Source organism: Tasmannia lanceolata, unplaced genomic scaffold (genome assembly GCF_043159265.1).
Source record: "Tasmannia lanceolata isolate RefF3 unplaced genomic scaffold, GAP_Taslan_0.1 ptg000048l, whole genome shotgun sequence".
In the NCBI taxonomy this organism is placed as follows: Eukaryota; Viridiplantae; Streptophyta; class Magnoliopsida; order Canellales; family Winteraceae; genus Tasmannia; species Tasmannia lanceolata.
Window position 1 is genome coordinate 3,959,107 of NW_027518725.1, and position 19,006 is coordinate 3,978,112.

General features: G+C 41.4%; 1 protein-coding gene across 1 annotated transcript; it reads left to right on the top strand.

Moving 5' to 3' along the window:
• The first annotated feature begins 4,029 nt into the window (after nt 1-4,029).
• On the top strand, nt 4,030-7,237 carry LOC143864463 (uncharacterized). Its single transcript, XM_077375386.1, has 4 exons — nt 4,030-5,736; nt 5,905-6,258; nt 6,610-7,104; nt 7,229-7,237. Exons 1-4 carry the CDS (start codon nt 4,030-4,032, stop codon nt 7,235-7,237), a joined length of 2,565 nt encoding a protein of 854 aa, XP_077231501.1.
• Nucleotides 7,238-19,006: the final 11,769 nt, after the last annotated feature.

The following is a 19,006-nucleotide window of genomic DNA, read 5'->3' on the forward strand; positions in this document are numbered from 1 at the left end:
TCGCCAATTGATGACTAGGTCTAAGATGCGATAGATCCTACTGTTTTTCTTAGGATACACAGCCTAGCTACACATAGATTATAGGAACCACCTGCATTAGCTTAGGGCTAACCTGCATTTAGTTAGAGCATATAGGGTGTCTTAAAATCTATAATCCATTGGAATTTAAATAATCACACAAGAAGCTTTAAGAACTAGTCCGGTCTTTTAGAATGAGTCTAGAATAGAGGTCTAGATGTCTTAGGCATCATAGCTTAGAATATGTGCGAAGAACTACGTTGCCTTGATTCTCGTGGAGGCGGGGATACGTAGGCTTCTTTGGATGAACATCAGATCATCTAAAGACTCGGGCCTAGGTATAGATTAGAGTCTTAGGGTTGTATGGTATCGAGTCATTTTCTATGTTTTGCAGTGTTTTCTTACTTTATTGCGCAGACCTTATACTTTTTTGGTGTGTCATGCATGTGTTTGTTCATCAGAACTTAGATACCCATTAGGCATGTCACTTATAACCTAGCTATGCTTAGGTGACACATGTTTCTTTTATTTTATCTTGTGTGCCTTTGATTTCATCTCCGAGACATGCATGATTAGATAGACGTCGTCTCGGGGGATATTCATTCCCATTTCATATGACTTTCGCTCCAAATTCTTTAAAATCAATAACAAATGGTATAAGAGACCAGGTGCTTGCACTTGGGCAGATGAGGTGCTCTTTAGACCTTCCGAATTCGTAACCAGGCACGAACCTTCTTTTATAATCTCTGGTTATCCGTTGCAACAGAGCATAGTGTGGGATCCAGGGCCTACTTCCCTGGATGGCGACTCTTCTTTGTATAAGGTACGCCTCGAATCTGGGCTAGTCCCCGAATCGAGAGGTATCTCACCTTTGTATCGCCACTCATGCTGTGAGAGGCACATTCTTTCGAGAGTTCCTTGGTAGAGCTCTCCATTCACGTGGATGATCCAGTGAGACTGCTAGCGTGTGTGAGGCTCGTCCCTCACCGCCGCCGCCTCTCTCTCGGATCGGGGTCCACAGGCTGGCGACTCTGCTGGGGAATCTTTCGAGATATTGCCTAACTCTGTTAAAATGCCATTTTTTTATTAACTTTGAAGAATTTTGGGCGAAAGTCATTATAAATGAGAATTCAATCGCTTAGAATCCAGGGGCACCAAATAGGTGTTTAAAACAAGGGATTCACACACTGCACAGCATACATCATTTTGTTCTTTATTTTCTTTTATTGATTTTTATTATTATTGGCTCCACGGGATAGATATAATGCGTGCCTCATGGGATATCACTATCCAGATGGCGCTGTTGTATCTATTTCCAAGCTATGCGCCAGTGCTGCAGTCGTAAACACTCGGTGTACTTGTGTTTACAGCAGCCGGTGAGCAATGAAGCATACTGTATATAACACTCGGTGTACTTGTGTTATATACTTAAAGTATGGATCATATGCATAGTACCTGATATATTGAGTCCGGAGCTCTACTTTCATTTTACATATATTATGTATATGGATATATTTGTTGATTTAGTAAAACCCAATTAGGATCTGCATGTGCTTATATATATATATATTGTATTCATATAAGGACGAATATGTGTTGCTTACACATGTTGGAGCCTAGATTTAGGAGCTATGTCCTATCCTTAGATTATTGTAGCTCACCTTATGTGACTACATCGCAGTCCTAGTACACTCACATGTCTGTCTTGAGTCAAGTTTCTTGACTCTATGGGATCATATTTAGGGTTGGTGCCCCTGGTTAGGATATATATGTATATATCTATATTTTGATTATTAGATTAGAGCCTACTCATTAGTGAGGCTTCCTTATCTAATCAAATTAGTCATATTAGTCCGTTCTTCGGATCTAGACCCGACCAGTGGCTTTTACTTGCCCTCTCATGGTCGTGGCCTATCTTTTGCTCTATTCATTGAGATTTTTGTCCATATATCTTTTGATTATAAGATTAGGACCTACTTTCTAGTAGAGATTCCTAGCTTGAATCAATCAGTCGTGTATATTCATCTCTCAGATCTAAACCTAGCTAGTGGCTTCTACTTGTCACACTCATAGCTATGGTTTATTCCTTGACCCAATGATGATGAGTATTACCTGTTTTCATCCTTTAAATTCAAACCTCATTTATCCATTCTTTTGTTGTATTACTCAAATTAATGTTCGTCCTGTCTTAGATATGGTCGATAGCTTGTCTGCTGTCTCTATGACCATAGTCTATCATTATTGATCTTCTTGATCGTACATTTTTGTCGTCCACCTTTCAGATTTAGATCCGGTCTATTGATCTACTTTTGTCATTTTATGACCGTGGTCTCTTCCCTGAGTTTCTGATCATCTTTGATCATCAATGGAACATTTGATGTCGCCAATTATATCCTTCTTGTGATTAGTGGTTAAGTTCATCCTTATTCTTTGTTTATTCCAAGTTATTCTCCAGTCCCTAATTATCCCATTCTATTCTTTGTGTTTAGGTTAAAATTATGGCGAATAATGTGTTGAAAGGCTGGATAAGCGAGACTATTAGGGCTCTTCCGCTAGAATATTCGAACAGGAGTATGGCTGATCGGTTCATCTGTGCCTTCAATCATTTGAGTGTATCCGATATAAATTGGAAGTTTCTCCAAGCAGCCGCTAGATTCTGGGATCCTAATCTTCATGTTTTTCGATTTGGATCCTTCGAACTTTGTCCTATATTCGAAGATTGGTGTGCTTTATTAGAACTCCCAACAGATGGACTGTGGATACAATCTTCGAACATAGATTCCTCTCATTCCATTTTTTGCAAGCTATTCAAAAATCAAACTGTTGATGCACTTTCATGCTTAACGGATACATGTGTGCAAGTTCAAAACCTCATCACCCTTTTTTCTGAAAACGTCGATCCTACTAACTCTCGTTTTCAGAGTTGTCGACACAATGCTTTGATTTTTAGTGTCTTTGCGCGATATGTCATTCGGAAAAACCCTCGTGTTGCTCCGTTAACCTTGTTAACTGTGGTAGACCAAATTAACAAAGGGAGGAATCCCATTCCTACCATGTTAACAGAGACCTTTTTGGGACTAGATCTTATTGCTTCCCAAAATATCAAAGACAATTTCTGTGGGTGTGTGAAGTTGTTGTATGTCTGGCTTGGTGAAAATTTTCAAATTCTTCAGCGACAAAACCAAAATCCATATACCCTGAAGAATTTCCATACCTGGAAACCAATATCTCATCAACCTCAGTCCATCGATGAATGGCACAATTGGTTGCAGCATGTAGAGGAGAGTCAGTTTCGCTGGGTAAGTCATTCATGTTTCCATGTTTTTACCAGCACTTATCCACATTCATTTGTTTACCTCATGGGTACCGAGAAATCTTCCTTTTATGCACCCATGCGAATTCTCCACCAGATTACGGGAATTCCGTGTCCTCCCGGAATCATAGTCCCTCCTCTTTGTGAAGATCTCACTCCTGACCTTATCCGATCCATTGTGGCTGCTTGGGGAAACAAAAATATAGAAAGGAGGTTAGGCTTATCTCGCAAATTCCGACGTGGAGAAATATCGGAAGAACCCGCAAGTCGGAGGGCTCGGATTGAGGAACCTTGAAGATCCGTATCATGTTTTGTTATTCTGATTTCTGCATTTCCCATTTTTGTCAGTCTGTTTATCCAGTTGTGATTAGAGATTAATATTTTTCATCCGTTGTAATCACAATTTGGAATCTTATTAATGAAAGTGTGTTTTTGTTTCTTTTGTCATTGTTTGATCAAAATAGTTTATCTCGATTATCAAAATTTTAATCTAGTGTTTATATTTCCATATCAGGATTCTTGATTGAGCAGCCATTGCTCCTAAGAAAACCCTTGTTTCGAAATCAACCTGGTCCCGTCAGTCCGCTGATTCCAGGCTGAGTCGTTTTTCTTCCTCACCAATTTCTTTTATCTCCCCTGCATTACCTTTTTCCAATCTCCAAGAAATCCCTTTGCCCGTCCAATTTACTCCTGAACAGATGGCTGAATCTGCAAACGCTATAGCTGAGATGAGTGAGATGATGAAGGTTATGCTCCAGCAGATGAATAACATGAATGAGGAGATAGCCCGTCTGAAAAATGACAGAGAGTCTACCTCTAAAGAGCATGTGGCTCAGCACCCTTCTGTTTTACCTCCTCCCCCTCCTGCAATGACCAGACCTGCTGTTTTGAATGTTGAAGACGATCTCGATGATGAGCAGTATGCAGAAGAGAATTGCCATCCTAATCTGGATAGAGCCAATGAGGGCAAAGCGATAGCGGACAGAATGGATAGGCTGGCCCAGGAGATGGAAAATATAAAATTCCAGGGCCCAAAAAAGTTGAATATGGCAGATTTTATGATATATCCAGGGGTCACATTACCTCCTAGATTCAAAGTGCCAGATATGGATAAATATGATGGGACGGGATGTCCTAGAAGCCATTTGATGTCAGTTCTTCCACTTCTGCAGCAGCATGGTTTATCTCCAGAGCAAGTTGCTATTCTATTCCCTAGATCACTTGTTGGAACTGCCAAGAAGTGGTTTTTGAGTTTAAAAACCGAGGAGATCAGAACCTTAGAGAATATTGCAAATAGGTTCGTCGAGCAGTTCTCTATGGAGGAGGGAATCGACGTGACCAAAAGAGATTTGAAGGCTTTGAAGCAGGGCCATAATGAAACCTTTACTTCCTTCATCCGCAGATGGAGAAGGAAAGCCGCGCAAATGACTCATCGTTTGTCAGATGAGGATCAAATCAAGATTGTGGTGAAAAATCTGTCACCACAATATTATCACCATATGGCTATCCAGTATTTCCTCGATTTCAACCATCTCATTAAGACTGGGACCCAGATAGAAGATGCATTGGCTAAAGGCCTGAGATCAAGAATGCCATCTGATGTTCGAGAGGGGAAGCGACCTGTGATGGCGCCAAAAGAAGTACATAATGTTAATTATGTCAGACCTCCACCCAGGGTAGTCACTGAAGTGAGAAGGCCGCCGATGGAGCAGAAACCTCCTCGTCATTTTGATCCCCTTCCATACTCTTTGTCCGTAGCTTTGAAGAAGCTGTTGAAGGACAGAAAGATCAAGCTGCCTGATATTAAGCCTCCTCCCAACCCATTGCCGAGATCCTGGAGAGAGGATCAGTTCTGTGATTATCATCGTAACACTGGCCATATCACTGATAGGTGTTTAGCTTTGAAACACCAAATTCAGAACATGATCGATAGGAAGGAACTGTCAATCGAGTTACCAAATGTAACTAGAAACCCCCTTCCTACGCATGCAATGCCGCCTCCATCCTCGGTCAATGTCATTTGCGCCGAGGAGTCTGTCATTGATCCGGCTTTCTTCATATGTGCTGTGGAATCCGAAGAACCCTATGTCTGGAAATTTGAAGAAGAAGATCAGTGGGCAGAATCTGAAAGGCCATATGTCTTATCCTGGAATGACCTTGATGTGGCTGGGCCATCAAACCAATCCTACATTCTCCAGTGTGAGGATGAAAAGAAAGAAAGCGAATCTCTATATGTCTTAAGGATGAGTGATGATGAGGAAGAAGAGATGCAAACCCCATACATCCTTAAGATAGATGATGAAGATCTGTTGCTCTTGAACGATCAATGCGATGAGCTCCGCCACGTCACACGGGGTGGACGAGTATTTAAGCCAGCTGAACTCAGAGTTGATAATCCAGCTGAGGTTGCAAGAGGGGTTGACAATCAGAAACAGAAACAGAGGCTTAAGGAAGAAGAAGACAATTTGTTGAATCAGCTCAAGAAGACACAAGCTAATGTTTCTATCTGGGGCTTACTGATGGCATCGCCGAAGCACAGACAGGTTGTACTTCGTGAATTGAACTCGTCCCAGGTATCAGTTGAGATCACTCCTGACGAGCTGGTCGGTTTGGTGGCCATGGCCAAGGCTTCAAAAGCTTTATCTTTCTCAGATGAGGACTTGCCTTCAGAAGGAAAGGATCATACTCATCCTCTCAAGATTACCCTGCTTTGCAATCAGAAGAAAGTATCAGAAGTACTGGTAGACAATGCGTCAGCTTTGAACGTGTGTCCTTTGAGCACTGCCACTACTCTGGGGTTTGGGCCTGAAGATTTTATTCCGTCTGAGCAGGGTATACTAGCATATGATGGTACCCGAAGGGATGTGATTGGAACGTTGGCTACTGAGATTGTCATCGGAGGAGAAACCTTTGACATTGAATTCCAAGTATTGGATATCAAGACTTCCTTTTGTCTCTTGCTTGGTCGACCTTGGTTGCATAAGGTTGGAGTTATCCCTTCCACACTTCATCAAAAACTGAAATTCATTCGAAACAACTGGGTGATCACAGTCAAGGGAGATCCCGAGCCAGAAGTCGGACAAATATCTCAAGAGCTTGTTACTGAAAACACAAGAGATATCAGTCTGACAGGATTTTCAGTGGAGGTTTCGGCTATCACCATGAAAGAGGCTATGAGTGAAGAAATTATGTTTCTCTCTAGCACCAATACTCGGGTAGTCAAGATGATGCGCCGATTTGGATATCTCCCAGGGGCAGGTTTGGGAAAGAATATGCAGGGTCCGACTGAGCGGCCCGAGTTGAAAGCATCTGACGGGTTGTTTGGGTTGGGATACAAGCCGACTCGCAAGGAGGTGCAAGAAATGAGAGCCTACATGTTTAAATGGGCAGAATGTCGCCGCAGAGGCTTAGAGTTTCCGATGGGACCTTTCAGCAAAGTCATGAATGGTAGATTCCGAAAAGAGGGAGCTGATTGCCCTTATTATGGTTTTTCAGAGCCATGGTATGATGAGAATGGGACCAAGCTGCCAGGTCTTGAGATTTTCTTTGCAGATGAGCTGCCAGCAGAATTTTACAGTAAGCAGATTACAGAGGCAGTAGTGACAGAGGAACCAGACTCGGACTGGGTTGAGAATTTTGAGCCAGAACTCCTGAATTCTTTGTTTCAGACCGAGGCACCAGTCATTGCTATGATTGGGAGAGACGCACCTTTTGTGAACCCAGAGGACTATATCACCCCAGCCAAGGGATCTCTGGATAACTGGACCTCACAGGTTATTCCCCAAGTAGTCCTTCAGTATATTCCAGTCCCTTCAAAAGAGTCAGTTGTTTCAAAATATGTGTCAGTTTCTGAGTCCGTTCCAGAGTCTGTCATTTCTAACTTTTCTTTTGATGCAGGTATTGTAGAGGTCGGGTCTACCTCTGGAATGGGTGACGAGTCTGTCCTTGGTGGCGTTGAGTCCGAGTCTGAGGGCGTATTCATTGATTCTTTGGCTGTACATGTTTCTAGTTGTGTCGATACTGATGTCGACTTATTTTTTTCATCCTGTTTTAGAGTCTGTAACGCCTGATATGGGCGAGTCATCTGATGTAATCATTGATTCTGATGAAATAAAAGACTCTTTTGCTTATATTCCTGTACTTGTCTCTTCTGCTGATTCTGCTTCTGAACTTGATCAAGTAACTAATAATAACAATCAAGACTCCCCCTCTAAAGAGGAAGCCGATGATACTCCCCTTGAAATCAAACATATGATTCAACAAGAGGAGAGTCACCGAGCTAAACCACTTGAAGAAGAAATTGAAACTGTAAATATAGGTGATGAAACCTTAATTCGGGAAATACGAATTGGCAAAATTTTATCTCCTGAGGAGCGCGAAGAATTAATCACCTTGCTAAAAGAGTTTAAGGAGGTTTTTGCTTGGTCTTACGATGACATGCCAGGATTGAGTGAGGACATTGTCCAACACAAATTACCTTTAATCCCGGGCATCAAGCCGAAGAAGCAAAAACTCCGGAAACTTAAAACACAATGGGAGTTGAAAGTGCATGATGAGGTTAAAAAAATTACTTGAAGTGAAATTCATCGAAGTAGTTGAATACCCCGAATGGCTTGCAAATATTGTACCGGTGCCCAAGAAGGATGGGAAAGTCAGGATGTGTGTCGATTTCAGAGATCTGAACAAGGCCAGTCCGAAAGATGATTTTTCGCTTCCGAACATTGATCTCCTGGTTGACAATACCGCTGGACATGCACTCTTATCCTTTATACAGTCGCTTTGAGAAAGTTCTTTGAGCGAATCCGAAAGTTTCAGCTTCGCTTGAACCCTAATAAATGTGTATTTGGGGTCACGTCAGGGAAGTTGCTTGGATTCATGGTCAGTGAAAGAGGAATCGAAGTGGACCCTCAGAAGATCAAGGCTATCCAAGAAATGCAACCACCAAAGACAGAAAAGCAGATTCGTGGATTCCTTGGCAAAGTGCAATACTTGAGGAGATTCATATCTCATTTAACTATGACGTGTGAACCCATCTTCAAGTTATTGAAAAAGAATTCCTCTAAGAAATGGAATGAAGAATGTCAGGAAGCGTTTGAAAAGGTCAAGCAATGCTTGTCTTTGCCGCCTGTTCTATCCCCAGTCATTCCTGGTCAACCGTTGTTGATGTATTTGTCCATCACGGATACAGCAATGGGTTGTATGCTTGCTCAGCAAGATGCCGGGTCTAAGAAAGAAAAGCCCATCTACTACATCAGTAAGAAAATGTTGGAATATGAAATCAAGTACACTGTCTTGGAAAAGACGTGTTTAGCATTGGTTTGGGCGACTCAAAGGCTTAGACATTATCTTCTGTCGAACAAGATATTTTTGCTCTCACGGATGGATCCGTTAAAGTATTTGTTCGAAAAACCCGCTCTTACTGGAAGAACAGCCAGATGGTTGCTATTGTTGTCTGAGTTTGACATCACTTATGTCACTCAGAAATCAATTAAGGGACGGGTAATTGCTGAGCAGCTGGCTGATGCTCCTGTTGAAGATAATGCTTTTCTGAAAGCTGATTTTCCTGATGAAGAGATTATGGACATTGAAGAAGAAACTCCGAGTTCCAAGTGGCTTATGTACTTTGACGGAGCTGTCAATAATCATGGTCAAGGAATAGGGGCAGTTTTGGTATCTCCAAAGAAGGAGTACATTCCGTTATCCATCAAGTTGCAATTTGAGTGCACCAATAACATGGCAGAATATGAAGCATGCATCGCAGGACTTGAGGCAGCTTTGGCTTTGCAAATTCAAGACATCGATGTGTTCGGAGATTCAATCCTGATTATTTGTCAAATAAATGGGGATTGGAAAACGAAAGAGGCAAGGTTGATCTCATATCACACTTATCTCGCATCTCTGGTCGAAAAGTTCAGGAATGTCACCTTCACTCATCTGTCGAGGACAAGGAATCACTTTGTTGACGCTCTAGCCACTCTGGCATCAATGTTGGACATTTCTGCGACAATGGAGGTTCAACCTTTAGCTGTAAGATTGCAATGGGCTCCAGCACATGTGAATGCCATTGAAATATCCGCCAGGTGTCCAGACGAAAAGCCATGGTATACAGATATCAGAAATTTCATTTCAGGCAAGGGGCATCCGCCTGAAGCTTCCAGCAAAGAGAGGAAAACTCTTCAGAAGTTCGCTGCCAACTTCATCATTTGTGGTGAAGAGTTGTACAGAAGGTCATTTGACGGTATTCAACTTCTGTGTGTTGATGAATATCAGGCTGCAGAGCTCATAGAACAAACACATGAAGGTGTTTGCGGTCCTCACATGAATGGTAAAATGCTATCAAGGAAGATCCTTAGACTCGGTTTCTATTGGCCCTCAATGGAAACAGATTGTTTCGCATTTGTGAAGAAATGTCATAAATGCCAAGTCTATGCGAATCTTATTCATGTGCCTCCGTCAGAGCTGCATTCTATGACCTCGCCATGGCCATTCTCAGTATGGGGAATTGATATCATTGGCAAAGTCTATCCCAAATCGTCAAGTGGACACGAGTACATCTTGGTGGCCATTGATTATTTCACAAAATGGATAGAAGCTGCTTCATATGCTTCCATAACTTCCAATACAGTTGCGAAGTTCATCCGTGCGAATATCATTTGCAGATATGGAGTACCTCATGAACTGATTTCTGATAATGGATCTCATTTCAAGAAAGAAGTAGTGCACCTGTGCGAAGAGTTTAAAATCAAGCATCATAAGTCATCTCCTTACAGACCGCAGACAAACGGGGCTGTAGAGGCAGCGAATAAGAATATCAAGGTCATAATCAGTAAGATGACCGAGACTTATAAGGACTGGTCGAACAAGCTTCCTTTTGCTTTATGGGCTTACAGGACATCGATCAGATCCTCTACAGGTGTAACTCCATACTCTCTAGTGTATGGAATGGAAGCAGTCCTCCCTGTTGAAGTGAAAATCCCGTCCCTAAGAGTTATGATGGAAGCGAATCTGTCAGAGTCTGAGTGGGCAAGAGCCAGACATCAAGAATTACAGATGATTGATGAAAAGAGGCTGAGAGCCTTGTATCACATCCAAGGGTATCAGAGAAGAATTGAAAGAGCCTTCAACAAGAAAATCAAGGTCCGAGAGTTGAAGCCAGGAGATCTCGTCTTGAAGTCTTACAGGGCACCGGTATTTGATCCCAGAGGGAAGTTCAGGCCAAATTGGTCTGGTCCTTACATTGTTGATGAAGTCCTGCCTGGAAAAGCCGTAAGACTCCTTAATGAAAATGGAGAAAAATTAACAGAACCTACAAACCTGGACCAACTAAAGAAGTACTATGCTTAAATACACCAGGAGGCCGTCCTTGATCGATCAGAGCTTAAAAGCCAACATCTAGGGCTGGCAATTTCACCCGAAAAAGCGGGGATCCGCCCCGCCCCGCCCCGTTTGGGGAGGGGATTCCCCGATTTGAAAGGGGAAGGGGAAGGGGAAGGGGATTATAAAAATTCCCCGGTGCGGGGAGGGGAAGGGGAAGGGGATGGAGTTGTCCCCGCCCCGCCCCACCCCGACCCGCCCCGCTAATCAATGCCATTTTTTTGTAAATTTTTAAGTGTTTTTTTTAAGGAAAACTACTAGAAACTCTGTGGATCGGCTACAAGATTCCCCCAAACATAAACTTAGCTTGTCTTTTCCTTTTAATTAGCTTTTGAGAGCATTTTGGGAACTATAATAACCTTTTCACAGATGTTGAAATAATAAAGACAAGCTGAGAGCCTGAGACGCTGAGTGTATGCAATTATCAAAAAATCGTAGTGCCAACAAAATTTTAGGGTTGGATTGCAGGTTTTAATTTTCAACAAGAAAAATTTAGCTACTAGAAATTTGTTTCATGTCAGCACTAGACTGAATTGCAGTTAAAGAAATAAGTCATTTGTTGATTTTGTTCTCTTCTCCATTCTCATTTCTCATGCTCATCTGGGGGTTAACATGCTATACAGAATGAACTAATGAACATTATTTTGCGTGTGTGAGCGCCCACTTATGGACTTTTAAAGTTCATTGTGACTACTGAAATAGTTACTTTTTGCACATTGGCTGTCTGTTAATGAAGGTAATCCTGGTGCTCATTTCCTATTTATCATTCCATAATTTATGCAGAAAATTGCTGAAAGATGAGGTCCTGTTGTTATTTATGTTTGTTGTCTCATCCATGCATTTCTGATTTTGTCCATCTGTTTGTTGATCACATGAATAGAATCATAGCATTCATCACAATATTGTCTGTAATGGACGTAGAAGAAAGAAGCTCTGTTTGCTGGTTTGATTGGGTTCCAAAGAGGGGGCGGGGCGGGGATTTTGTCCCCGAAGGATGCAGGGAGGGGAAGGGGAAGGGGATTAGATATTCCCCGCGGGGAGGGGAGGGGGATTCCCCACCATCCCCGCAGAGGGGAAGGGGAAGGGGAGGGGGAAAATTCCCCGCAGAGGGGAAGGGGAAGGGGACCCCAACATCCGGCCCCGACCCGCCCCGTTGCCACCCCTACCAACATCCTCAAAGTCAAAAACCATTTGCAAACCCTTTGAGCCTAAAAAGAGAAAAAACCTTATTTCTTTGATAAATTCAAACCAGGGGCATCTTTTATGACTTGCGTCATAAAAGATATTGAGCTTGAACTACGTCATGACCTGATCCCTCTCTACAGGGTACGTAGGTAGCCTGATCAATTCGGGTTCGGTCAAATCTTTCAAATCTTTCAAATCTTCAAAAAAAAAAGAAAAGAAACAAACAAACAATTTTTGAAACCCAAATGGGCGAACTACGCGGACCTGATTCCCATTTCTTTGGGGATACGTAGGCAGTCTGGAGGGCCAGATTCGGTTAAATACATGAAAACTTACCAAATGTTAACCTGTTTGAATCCAAGCCTACCTAAAAGTCCTTCTGGTATACTTAGTCCTAAGTTTGTAGAGAAACAGAAAGAAATTAAAAAAATAATGGAGTCTTAGACCCGCTAGACTGAAAACCCGCAAGGGCGGTCTAGGCAAAAGTTAGGGTCAATTCACCCGCTAAGCTGAAAACCTGAAAGGGCGGCTTAGGCAAAAATTAGGGTGCTGAACCTGCTGGATGGAAAATCTGCAAGGGCAGACAGTCCAGGCAAAAATTAAGGCATACGGTCCGCTAAATCGAAAACCTGAAAAGGCGATTTGGTCATGGCAGTGACTTCATAAAGGACAAAACCTCTGAAAGCTAGCAAAACTTTCATTTCTTCGGCGGCACTACTCCAAAGTCTGAGTAAGCGCCGGCAGAAATTCTTCTGACACTCTCTAAGCCAGGGGGGTTAAGACTAAGCAATCCAAGGGAATAATAACCATGATGGAAATACCGGAAAAAGGAATGAAACACCTTTAAATACGGTTTTCAAAAGATTCTAAGAGTGATGGACTGTACCATTTTAAAAATACTTATCAGACTAAGAAGCAGATTCAGTCTCTCTTAGAGTTTAAGTCATTGTGCCCGTCGAAGTCCTCATTTGCTGGTTGTCCAAATCTTTTTCTATGTTGAGTCAAGGTCAAATTCCAGAGTCCTGTGTGGTTAGTATTCCTCCCAAGGCTGGGGTGATGAAAAAAAAATGATGAATTTGTATCCCCTCAAGGGTGATGCGCAGCAGAGTGAAGTTCAGAAGATGATTGATTCTCAAGTCCATATGGCAGGCTTTCAAGCCCATATGAAATGGCAGAGATCGTCAGAATTGAAAGGCAATTGTCGGGCAGTTACAGTCTGTTATAAACCTGAAAGCATTGTAACCTCAAGTATTCAATGAAATGAAAATTTTTGACCATTTCCCTGTGTTTTGCTCTCTTACGAATCTGTCATGGAAGTATTTCATACTAGGGGCATCTTTTATGACTTACGTCATAAAAGATATCAAACGTGATGATAACTGGGATAACTATTCTCAGCAAATGAAAACCAGAGAAGCTTGAGCACAATCTTTGAGTCAGTCTTTTCAATCAAATTGTTTTCTTTTGAAGTCCAGTTTTCAGAAAATCTTATCCCTAGCGGAATCTAGAATTTGCTCCTGCAATCGTCAAACCCTCAGCAAAATGCTTTTCACTCATTTTAAAAGGGTTAATACCTGAAATTTTCTTCAAGTTTCTTGAGTTTTATCTTCAGCAAAGATCATGCATTTTCAATCATTCTTGGCAAAGAATGACTTATTCACCTTGTGAAATCGATCAAAGTTTGGTCATTTCTTTCACCATTTGAAAGATTTTAAAACTGTTTTCGTCAATGGCTCCGCGATTTGGAGTTTGGTCATTTCTTTCACCATTTGAAAGATTTTAAAAGCTGTTTTCGCCAATGGCTCCGCGATTTGGAGTTTGGTCTTTTCTTTCACCATTTGAAAGATTTTAAAAGCTGTTTTCGCCAATGGCTCCGCGATTTGGAGTTTGGTCTTTTCTTTCACCATTTGAAAGATTTTAAAAGCTGTTTTCGCCAATTGCTCCGCGATTTGGAGTTTGGTTATTTCTTTCACCATTTGAAAGATTTTAAAAGCTGTTTACGCCAATGGCTCCACAATTTGGAGTTTGGTCATTTATTTCACCATTCGAGAGATTTTAAAAGCTGTTTTTGCCAATGGCTCCGTGATTTGGAGTTTGGTCCTTGCTTTCACCATTTGAAAGATTTTAAAAGCTGTTTTCGCCAATGGCTCTGCGATTTGGAGTTTGGTCTTTTCTTTCACCATTTGAAAGATTTTAAAAGCTGTTTTCGCCAATGGCTCCGCGATTTGGAGTTTGGTCATTTCTTTCACCATTTGAAAGATTTAAAAAAAAAAAATGTTTTCACCTCGGCACTCTAAGTCCGTTTTCACACGGCATTCAAAGTCCGTTTTCACACGGCATTCAAAACCATTTTCACATGGCATCCAGATTCTTTTTTATTTTCAAATTTCAAGATCATTCATAATCAAATCAATCCTTTAAAGTTTGTAAGATAGGTTATCTCGCCCATATATCAATTGTTGAGTTACGAGTTGGAGAGAGGCTATCTCACCAGCGTTTGCAGAGTCAAAGTTCGGTGAAAGGCTATTTCACCGTGTTATCTTTGTGAATATCATTTTCAAAAACCAAAAATCAAAATTTAATTTGATTCTTTTTCGGGTCGGCCAAAATGGTTTATCTGTTCGGCTTTGACATTCACGTGACAAGCACGCTCTGCCAAAGAGGGGCATCTGTAGACACCCCATTTTGACCGTACCTTGAGCCTCCCATGTTTGAGCAAAAAACCCAACCAAATCAATCAACTAGGGTCCCAAATTTTACCCCGAGCTAGCTTAGGGTTCCGCCAAGGCCCCTGCAAAATTTCATTGAATTCCGAGTGCGTTTACCCAGCGAACGAGCCGAGAAAGGACCGTTGTGTAAATCAGAAAAGGGGGCGAATTTATCCGAGAGGGGGGGCGCGAAGAATTAATCACCTTGCTAAAAGAGTTTAAGGAGGTTTTTGCTTGGTCTTACGATGACATGCCAGGATTGAGTGAGGACATTGTCCAACACAAATTACCTTTAATCCCGGGCATCAAGCCGAAGAAGCAAAAACTCCGGAAACTTAAAACACAATGGGAGTTGAAAGTGCATGATGAGGTTAAAAAAATTACTTGAAGTGAAATTCATCGAAGTAGTTGAATACCCCGAATGGCTTGCAAATATTGTACCGGTGCCCAAGAAGGATGGGAAAGTCAGGATGTGTGTCGATTTCAGAGATCTGAACAAGGCCAGTCCGAAAGATGATTTTCCGCTTCCGAACATTGATCTCCTGGTTGACAATACCGCTGGACATGCACTCTTATCCTTTATGGATGGATTCTCAGGGTATAACCAGATCAAAATGGCGCCTGAGGACATGCTGTGAGAGGCACATTCTTTCGAGAGTTCCTTGGTAGAGCTCTCCATTCACGTGGATGATCCAGTGAGACTGCTAGCATGTGTGAGGCTCGTCCCTCACCGCCGCCGCCTCTCTCTCGGATCGGGGTCCACAGTAGGTTTGTAAACTGCTTGACCAAAGAGCGAATCTAACTATTTCCACCATAACTCAAAATAATTAGAGTTTTTCATCTTCGTTTCTTCAATATCAAACTACACTTCGGCACCTTCGAAATGGCACAAATTTCAATGAATTCCGAGTTGAATTTAGTGAGTATGGCCATTCAATCGGATTGGGTCTGTAAACTGCGTGACCAAAGCGTGAGTCTAACTATTTCCATCATAACTCTCAAAATACTTGGAGTTTTTCATCTTCGTTTCTTTCGTTGTAAACTAGATTTTGATACCTTCGAAATGGCACAAATTTTAATGAATTCCGAGTTGAATTGAGTGATTAATGGTCATTCAATCGGAGGTAGGTCTGTAAACTGCTAGAACAAAGCGCGAGTCTAACTATTTCCACCGTAACTCTAAAAATACTTAGAGTTTTTCATCTCTGTGTCTTCTGATTTTAACTACACTTCGACACCTTCGAAATGGCACAAATTTCATTGAATTCCGAGTTGAATTGAGTGAGTTATGGTCATTCAATCGGAGGTAGGTCTGTAAACTGCTAGACCAAAGCGCGAGTCTAACTATTTTCATCGCAACTCTCAAAATACTTTGAGTTTTTCATCTCCGTTTCTTCCGTTGTAAACTAGACTTCGATACCTTCGAAATGGCACAAATTTCAATTATTTCTGAGTTGAATTGAGTGAGTTGTGGTCATTCAATCGGAGGTAGGTCTGCAAAACTTCTAGACCAAAGCGCGAGTCTAACTATTTCCATCTTAACTCTCAAAATACTTGAAGTTTTTCATCTCCGTTTTTTCCATTTTAAACTACACTTCGGCACCTTTGAAATGGCATAAATTTCAATGAATTCCGAGTTGAATTGAGTGAGTTATGGTCATTCAATCGGAGGTAGGTCTGCAAACTGCTAGACCAAAGCGTGAGTCTAACTATTTCCATCATAACTCTCAAAATACTTGGAGTTTTTCATCTCTGTTTCTTCAGTTGCAAACTAGACTTCGATACCTTCGAAGTACTTATCATAGCTAATTGACATTAGAGAATACTAATTTGGAGGTAAGTTAGCTTCAATAACTATGGCCCACAAGTGGTCCATGAACATACACTTCATTGGGCATGCGTACACATATATTCATAAATTAAGGAAAATGATTTTGAGGGCGCCTCAGAAATGCAGCACACATAGAGAGTAGGAGTCGTGGCCCAACATTCTGAATTGGTATCCTATTATGATTCTATCATTTAGTTAAAAAAATGAACTGAATGATATGGATGAGATTAAAGCCGGGGAAATGCTTGAATTTGTTTCTAGCCCAATAGGTGGCATTCTGATTCCACTGTGATAGGAATAAAAAATTTATTGTAAAGGCATGATTCTCTAGGAACTCGTTCTGTTGGCTACCATTTAGGTTTTATGAAAAGAGCAAAATTCTCGCACCTTCAAGCACTTAGTCAGAGATGCTTCTTTATCTTATTCGAGGATTTCATCACTATTGCTTTCTTGGGCTAAGATCCTCCGTTGCTTCAAAATGTACTCAGCATCGGACATAAGACGTTATTGGAGGGAGATTTGTGCGATGAGGGCTCGAGTGGAGGCTCCATCGCCAAGCTGGATCCCTCCCGAACCTGGTTGGTTGAAGCTTAACTTCGTTTGTTCTAGCTAGCTTAGGTAACACGGGTCCAGCTGGCATTTGAGGCATTTTTAGAGATGAGTTTGGTGTAACCAAGTAGGCATTCTTTGGTCCTACTGGCATCAAGGATTCTATCGAGGGAGACATGAGGGCTGTTCTTCAAGGCATCATATTGGTGGCTAGAAGTGAGTTGGCCAATATTATTGTTGAAGGAGACTCCTTTAATGTAATTGGGTGGCTAGAAGGTGGTCCTAACCTGTGGAGATTCTCCGAGATAGTAGATGAGATTCTGGATAGAGTGGAGTGCCTCTCGATTTGATTCCAGCATACTCAAAGGTCAACTAATGAAGAGGTCGATCGTCTGGCTGGAGTGGGAGTTGACCGTGTTTCGCTAGAGGCTTTCAACTTCTCACCTATTTGATTGTGTTTGGTGCATCATCTGTTTCCTTTTCCTTCTCTATTTGTTCTCTCAACCTTCTCGCTTAGATGTGTGTGCTCTATTATTAATAAAATTCCATTGTTTCAAAAAAAATTAATTATTAATTATTATTTTTTTCCATTCGGTTTCCAAGCTAATAGGAGTAGGAATCACACTAGTATATCGATTCCGATTCGTAATTCTGGTAATCCAAAAGCAACTTAAATGCTAATGATTAATTTGTTAATAAGAAAGAGTGTGGAAGCATATAAAAATGATTAAAAAAAAGGGAGAAAATAACTACAATACTCTGCAACCCGTTTACAATCGAGTCACGCTCACTATTACATAATAGGCCCCACCTACTACTCATTCTGATGGTCCATCTCATAGGATCCATGCTGGATCCCTAGTCATTCAAAATCGGATAGGATTAGGCCTTATTCGTTTCAGATTATGACAACCGATGCTGAGGGCTCCAACTGATTATTGGCCCAAAATTATGTTAAGGCCCTGTTTGTTTAAGATTATGGCAACCGATTGTGAGTGCTAAACTGATTATCGGACTCAAATTTAAATGTAATGTTGAGTCCAATAATCGGTTTGGCTCTCACAATCGGTTGTCATAATCTTAAACAAACAGGGTCTCCATTTTGGGCCAATAATCGGCTGCGGTCCTCTCCATCGGTTGTCACAATCTGTTTAATTTGGGGCCAAAGAAGAAGTTTAATGAACACGGTGTCAAAAAGGAAAGGTTTCTTATGCTCGAGATTCTTCCCTTCCAATCTTCTTTTACATCTTTCCTTGTCTCTCTTTTGGAACCTTCTTTTCCTTGCTTCCTTTTCAAGTTCTAGCATGGTGATTCCCACTTCTTTTCGGATGATCTAAACCGTTGATCTTGAAGGTTCCACTAGGCAACACAGATGAATGAGATCCCATCCCTTAGATCAATGACTTCAAAAGATCAATAGTTAAACTTTTCCACAAGAAGATGTCTCTCTCTTGTCACCCTTGATCAGTGTTCTAGTAGGATCATCGGAGCCTTCAACCAGAGTTGTGTGGCCCACAAGATCAATGTATCAGATTGATATACACCGTTGATTTTGTTCACAGTGGGTCCTACTCCACAATGTCCTCCATCCTTAGATCATCTAGATTGGATAAACCTATATATGCATAACACGTGTACCACACACAGTATGTTCCATGTTTTAATCATTGCACAAACTCCGCTTGTCTTTTCCTTTTTATTTGACTTCCGAGAGCTTTTTGGGACTCTATACTTTTGACAGCTTTTTAAGTAATAGAAGGCAAGCTGAGTAAGTGTATTTATCAAAACGCAGTAGTGCCAATATCAGTTACGTACCTTTTTGTGGCTTTAGCTTGGAAACACGGGTATAGACCTAAACATGGTTGTGCCAATATTTTCTCCACAAAATTATCCTTCAAAATGTCAGATATTACAAAATATACATAAGCCCCAGAATGCACATGTAAGGGTAATATAGTAATTTACATCTCTAAGGGTTTAGGGTTTTAGTCTTTCAGTCCAAGCTTTGGTCCTCGTCGAGGCCTTATA

Bases quoted from the DNA above. Each gene is read 5' to 3' on its own strand.
- LOC143864463 (XM_077375386.1), top strand. From the start codon at position 4,030: ATGGCTGAATCTGCAAACGCTATAGCTGAGATGAGTGAGATGATGAAG. The intron at 5,737-5,904 runs GTTGCAAGAGGG...AACTCGTCCCAG, and splicing joins GAGTTGATAATCCAGCTGAG to GTATCAGTTGAGATCACTCC. The intron at 6,259-6,609 runs GTATTGGATATC...AAGAATATGCAG, and splicing joins CCTTTGACATTGAATTCCAA to GGTCCGACTGAGCGGCCCGA.